The 7,282-nt window shown below is 28.7% G+C and overlaps 1 protein-coding gene across 1 annotated transcript; it reads right to left on the bottom strand.

Moving 5' to 3' along the window:
* Positions 1–4,316: 4,316 nt before the first annotated feature.
* Positions 4,317–7,072, bottom strand: LOC108477577 (protein GAMETE EXPRESSED 1). Its single transcript, XM_017780109.2, has 6 exons — positions 6,248–7,072; positions 5,575–6,162; positions 5,371–5,497; positions 5,095–5,281; positions 4,853–5,000; positions 4,317–4,773 (listed from the first exon to the last, which is right to left on the bottom strand). Exons 1-6 carry the CDS (start codon positions 6,712–6,714, stop codon positions 4,521–4,523), a joined length of 1,770 nt encoding a protein of 589 aa, XP_017635598.1. The 5' UTR covers positions 6,715–7,072; the 3' UTR covers positions 4,317–4,520.
* Between the last annotated feature and the right edge of the window lie 210 nt (positions 7,073–7,282).

Below are 7,282 nucleotides of genomic sequence, written 5' to 3'. Positions count from 1 at the left end.
ATGGGTTTTTTTATTTGACTGGAAAAACTATTATTAAGATCAAAATAGTTGAAATTAGCAATAAAAAAGAATAATCTGGAATACCCACAAAGAGATTGTGAACATACAAGTTGATTCAGATCAGAAAAAATTTGATTGAGAAATCAATTATTCAAGAATTGTGAAAGAACTAAAAAATATAATAATTAGGAACAAGAACAGTGAGAGTAACAACCCTTTTCTGAAAATTTTAAAATTAGCTTGAATGAAAAATGTTCATGAAACATGTTTCTAGTTACATTTTATGGGATGTCTACTGACGCAAAATAAAATACATGTTTACAAACAATTTCAAAAAGTAGAAGAAAATATCAAGAATTTTAATTTAGGGTTTTCATTAAATAGTAAAAAATTCAATCTTTTGTTTTTCAGTATTGAATAAAAGAGATACAGGAATGCAAAGAAGACATGAGATAGAGGAATGCAAAGAAGACATACTTGAACCCTCCATTGAATCCATCTGTATGAAGCAGTCAATTTGATTTCAACTAAAAGAAGAGATGGAAGAAAAATTAAAAAGAGAAGATGAACAGTTTTTTTAGTTAAGATTTAGGTTTAAAAATTTTAATTAATTAATTTTTTAATTAAAAATCTATTTTCATCTTATTTATAAATTCAAGTTGGCACTTAAAATCTAGTTGGACTGCCACGTAGGATTACAGTTAGAGAGATCACGGAACTTAACGGTAGAGTGATCACTTTGTAACAAAATAATAACATAAGTGACTAAAACGTAACATTTCAAACATAAGTGACTAAAATATAACCTGAGGCAAACAAAAGTAACTATTTTTGTAGATTACCTTTTTATTATTCCTTTAAATAGTGATTGAAAATCCTATTAATAATTTAATTTAAATACGATTGTTCGTAATTATTAATAATTGATGGGTTCATTAATTTGGAGCACTTGGCTAAATTAATTTTTAGGAGAGTGTGAGAATTAAAATAATTATACAAGTAATTACGTCTAAATTTAAATTTAAAATATTATTATGTATAAATTATAAAATTTATATTATAAGCATGATTAGGTATGGATATTTGAGAAGATTATAGTTAAATTTTTTTTATATTATAAATTCTAAAAATTATATTACAAAAATAATTTGTGTATTTCATAAAATTATGAAAATATATATTATTTAAATCAAAAATAATTCTAAAGTTATGATCAAAAGTTTATTATAAAATTAATTTACATGTTATAAAAGTGTAATAATATATTTATTTATAAAAAAAGTTATGATCAAGTATGGAGATAACTTATTAATATGTCCATAATATATATTTTAAAAATAATATACTAATTCATAAAATAATGTCATAGTCGTTTTTTATCATAATTTATTTATAAAATTAACTTTCTAAAATTATGAAAAAAATTATATTATTTATAAGAGGTGTTATAAAAGTTTTAGACAATTTATAAAATATTTTTACAAATGTTAAATATTATAAATTTTATATTATTTTTTACTTAATTTATGTATTATAAAAGGGATATAACTTAATATAAGCCTTTCTCAAATTAGGTTTATTGAGGGTTTGATCGAATCGAGTGAAAAAATTTAAGTTAATGGAGTTGAAGAATCTTATTTTATCATCCTAACTTGATTTGATTTTTTTCAAATGTAGAGTGAAATGAAATTGAGTCAAGTCGAACAAGTGAAATTATTTGAGTTAAATTAAAATTTTAAACATTTCAAATTAAAATTTTGTTATAGTATAACTATTTCCATGTTAGAGCAAATAAATTTGAAAGCTTATATTTTTGAAAACTTTTTCAAAGCAAAATAATAATAAAATAAGATACTATAAACTTGAATCATTAATTAACTTATTTAGGTCCCAAAATTATTATTTTAGAATATTTTAAAATTTTAACTTTCTTTTATATATTCTTTAGCATTTTTTAAAATTTTATATATTTTATAAAATATAAATTTTGGAATTTTATAAATATTTTGAATTTTAGTAATTTTTTGAATTTCTTTTTGTAATTTTTGTTGAGAGAGAGACCAATTTGCTCATTTTTAAAATTAACAAGGGCCAAAGGGTATTTACACCAATCTGTTATTCGAATTGGAAAATTCAACTCGACTCAAACTTGAAACTCAAATTACTTATTCGAGTTGACTCAAATAAATCGATTCAATTAACTCAAAATCTGAAAAAAAAATTAATTTTTTGAATTGAATTGAGTTTTACTCACCCCTAAGTTTATCTAGGTTTTTATAATTAAAGTTATAGACTATTTGGATTGGGAACCCAAATATTATAAGACCGATGCTAATTATGCAAATAGAAAAATGTATTCTTATACCATATTGTGGGGTATGATACCATTTGAGAGAATGATGTCAAGCACATGCACCATATGCAGCTCGTGAACTCTTTAATTTGAGACATTTAAGGCTCCTAAATATGGTTGAGAAGGCATTTGTTGCTCTAAAAAAATATTTCTCATATTAATAACATCACCTTAATATAGCATAAAAAGCAAAGGTTGGATCTTACTAGCATGTTGCATTTTTCATAACATCAATCATAGGTGTAATTGATATGATTTATACTTTGTAGAGCACATAGAAGAAGAAAATATTGGTAATCTTAATTATGCATATTCAAATTCAAATGATGATAAACTTGGTAAAGGACCAACAGATGATGATAAGAAGCATTTGTTGAAATATTAAAGAGAGAATAATCCAATAAATATGCACTAGAACAACTAGATAAAATTGTATATGATGTTTATTTTTCTTACTCTTTTTATTTGTAATTGTATTATCAACTACTTTTTTGACTAACATAATACATATGATTATTTGATTTTAATTTTTCTTACTTGCTTAGAAATTATTTTATCATGCTAATAATTTTTATAGTAACTAATATTTTTAAAATATAAATTATGTAACTATGTAATAACAATTTATACTACCAAATATGACATAAGGAATTATAACGTAGTTACACTTTATCACCAAATACATTTAGGAATTACAATACTTTGTAATCACAAGAGACTGTATTACTACATTTTTATTCAATTACTCTGTGCTATCCAAATAAAACCCCAGGTATAAATTTTGTTTTGTTTTTTTTGAAGAAATAAAATTTTGTTTATTTAATTTCACTTAAAATTTATATGGCGTCAAGTTAATTATAGTCAACTAAGGGGTTAAAATATTCTTTTAACCCTTTCACTTTTCGCACATTTGAAATTTAGTTTCTCTACTTTTATTTATAGGAATTTAGTTTGTGAACTTAATAGATTTTTGAAATTTTGAAATTTAAAAAATACTCATTTGATAGTCATGTAACCAAAAATGACATTATAATGAAGTTGAATTTAATAGAACTAAAATAATTGGACTTGTTTTTTAAATTCAAAAAGTAAAGAGACTAAATTCCTTAAAATAAAAGTAAAATGACTAAATTCTAAATGTACAGAAAATATAAAGATTTAGAGCATATTTTAACTTAACTAAAAATGTAAACTACACCCAATGTCACTACACTATTTGTAAGTTTATATTTTGGTCACTCAACTTTAAAAAATTACAAAACGGTCACTAAACTATTTAAAAGATTTTATTTAAGTCATTAGGCTATTAAAAAGTAGAATTAATAAAAAGTTGACTTAGAGGAGAGGGACGAGGTGAATAAAGAGTTGAGTTGTTAAAGGATAGAGTTGGGGACGGGGGTGAGGGATGGGCTAAATGGGGTTTTTATTTATTTAATATTTATATTTATATAAAATTTAAATTAATTATTATGTATTTTTGAAATTACTTATTTATTTTTTATATGTTTCCTTGAATAATTTAGAATTAGGTTCAAATTGAGAATATTTGTAAATTGAGAGTTAATTTTTTAAAATTATGACTGAATTAATATAATATGTAAAAGTTAAGAGCTATATTGTTCGTATATCAATGTTTTTAATTGTCACATCACTTAACGGTTGTGTTTTTAATGAGAGTAACTAAAATTACTGAACTATGTAATATTGGTGCTTCAATTGCAAACTTTTTATTTTGGGTGCTTTTTTATATATTATATCGGTTTAGTCATAATTTTAAAAATTAAGTAAAAATTATCAAAAAAAAAATTCATGTGCAAAGACCAAATAAGGATTTAGTGAAAATGATATGGAAATGTTTAAAACTATAATGTTTTAGGTTCAATTCTGATCAAGTAAAGTTTTATTGGTTTCATATAAAAATATTTTAAAAGATATAAGATATAGATGCATGCAATTACAGAGGTTTGAGGATGAAAATGAAAATACCAAGTTTATTAAGGTTTGTACTCTTACAAAAAATCGTAAGAGATCTTTGTAAACATTCTGTTTGCTATATTGTATTATAGTATTATATATAAAATATAATCAAGAAAGCGAATAAATAAATCTACCCAATTTTTAAGGAGGACTCAATCATCCTTTTTGCTAATATTGAATACACATGGATTCAAGTAAGGTTTAAGCATCTGCGCTGGCGGAGATTATATGTTCTTGTGTCGCTACTCTCTCCTATTCCTTCTTCTATTACAAAGTCAGGGTCTTCTAGTTGTCCTACATCTTCTGGTAACTCTACATCAACCCATGAACGCCAATCCACATCACTATCATCCATTTCCCATGACAATGCTTCCTTCCTTTGCATCGTATCAACTTTCTCCATCAGTGTTAATAACATTTGATGGTTCAAATATTCATAATCCCTGCATGTTATTATGTTTTTAGGTTAACTCAGTCCTGCAAGCAAGCTTTCCACAAATTTCAGTGTTATTAGGCATATACCTGTATGTGCATACGGCATATAGAAGCTGAATGCAAGCAATGAGCACATAGAGTGACCTAACCAGATTTACCATCCATGTTTTCTGTTCAATATCGTTTGCCGTGAAGCGAAGAACCGCGACTTCTATTGAGAATGTAGTACACAGTCCTGCAACCAAAAGGGAGTGAGTGTTACAACAAAATACTTGACATATTTAAGCTTTTTCATACTGAAGTAAGCAAGGCAAAGTCCCTAGACATACCGATATATAACCTTGTTCTTACAGGATATGTTTGCTTTGTGCTAGTGAACATGTAGATGACAAAGGTTGACATAGAGTAGACAATGAAAGCTTTAATTAGTCTTGATTCAAGCAGCATGGCATTGTGCAATGCAAATAGCTTGTCTACTGCAGTAAACATCCTAGCTTGCTTTGATTCAAAAGCCTCCTATGGAAAAAAAACCAAACAGAATATTGTAAGTCCATGCAAGACCAATGCTTAGTTAAGGTTAAGGATATCAATAACACTGCCTAAACCTGAGCTGCCAATATTGACTTGGAATTTTTGACCAAATGATCATGGACTTGTTGAAGTTGTTCTTGTCTTTTAAGAAGCTCTTCTTGTTGTTTTCGGCCGTATTCCGCTAACTGCTGCAGGGTATTCCTACGGCTCAGAAAAGAAAAAGAAAATTTATTGACTTTGATATAATGTTTTGGTAATTGTGTTGGTTTTAATTTTACCTGCTCTCTTCCAGTGCTTCGGATTGAAATCTAGTAAGAAACCGAAGACCCTCGAGCGCGGTCGACTGTCCCTCTAGAAGTTGGTGCTGCTTATCTAGAGAGGCCCCTGCCTTACTGCTAATGTCATCTGCTGTTATTTTCAGACTGTTCATGCTTGAAGACATTGTATTCCCAACTTTGGTAATCTCATTCTCTATTTCAATGGCTTCATTTCTCAGGTTATCCACTTGATGTCCCAAATTCTTATAAGCACCATCAAGCATCGTTATCCCTTCTTTGAGTTGATCACTCATCATCGCCTGGCCATTCCGCAGCTCTCTTTGTGAATCCGCAATATCCGAAGCTTGCTTGTAAACCGTCTGCGAATGCTGAATTAAACTCTCCATATAACCTTCTAAACTGTGAGTTGTTTGATCCACATTATGAATTCGGATATCGATTGCATTCAAGGAACCACTGATCTGATTTGAATTCTGCAACACAACATTTGTTCTTTCTTCTATACAGTCTAGTTTGTCTTGTGCATATTGGGCTGAATTTCTGAGTTCATTCACTAGTCTCTCTGTTTCATGCTTGAATGCCTGGTTCCTGAACATAAAGGCAGCATTTAAAAACATCAAAACAACAAATTGGGTTTTTTTGGGGGGTCAATGAGGAGAATTAATTACTTAACTGTAACTGATAGCAGATGGAATTGGTCTCAAGCAAGAATTCAAGATAAACCTTGTGTTCCAAGTCGTTCAACTGTTTGAGACAATGAAGCATGGCGGATTTGGTGTCGCAAAAAGGGAAAGGGGACCTTCCAGAATCCTTTTGAAAGCAATCACTTAAATGCCAGGCAAATCTTGAACGTTTCTCATCTGTAGCAATGATGTCTTTGCACCCTGAAAGGAGATGTCCGTAGGCATTTCTCCAGCAAGAATTTGACCCAACCAGCCTGGTTTTAGCACTTTGGAGCAGCCTCATTCCCTTCTCGTCGTTTAAGCCATCCACCGAGAACTCAATTAGTGAGGCACCATGGGGGCTTGCGTTGGGACTCTGAACTGCTTTGGAAGAAGACGAGAAAAAACCCCATGCTTGGCAACTTGTTGAAACTGATAGCAATACCAACAGGGACTGAACTATTTGATGATAATCCATTGAAGCCTTGATTGTTTCAAAACTGAAAACCTGCAAATTCTAAATTCAAAGAAAGCAAAAACCCCGACTCACTCGTTTGTGTTTATATGCACTCGCGACTGGTTCTGGACAAACCAGTCTTGGAGGCCAAGAAATCTAAATCCGAGTTAGCTTTATTATTAGTATTATTATTATTATTATCATTAACCCGAGTTTATCAGGGAAAAGTAAACATCAAACTAAAAGATTTGTTTAATGGATTAAGGGAAAAAAAAAAGAGAAGCATGTTGATGTTGATTGCCATTAATTACAACATCAAGCAATATTTTATAATATCCATAGAATGAAATAGAAAAGAAAAGAAAAGGAAAGGAAAACTCACCCCAGAAAATCAGTTAGAAAAATACTTATATCTTTGAGAAAACGAATGGCAACAAAAGACAAAACCAACCAACTGAATGTGAAACGATAGGTTTCTCCGCAAAAGGGGCTATTTTTTTTTCTTTCTTTTTTTGTAAAGAGCTAATGTTTGATTAAATAATTGATAATTATGTGTAGTATTAGAGAAGCAGGAGCTTTTTCGAAGGTT

This window comes from Gossypium arboreum, chromosome 12, assembly GCF_025698485.1.
Source record: "Gossypium arboreum isolate Shixiya-1 chromosome 12, ASM2569848v2, whole genome shotgun sequence".
NCBI lineage: Eukaryota > Viridiplantae > Streptophyta > Magnoliopsida > Malvales > Malvaceae > Gossypium > Gossypium arboreum.
The sequence above is the reverse complement of the archived record's forward strand: the minus strand, read 5'-3'. Positions and strand labels throughout refer to the sequence as shown.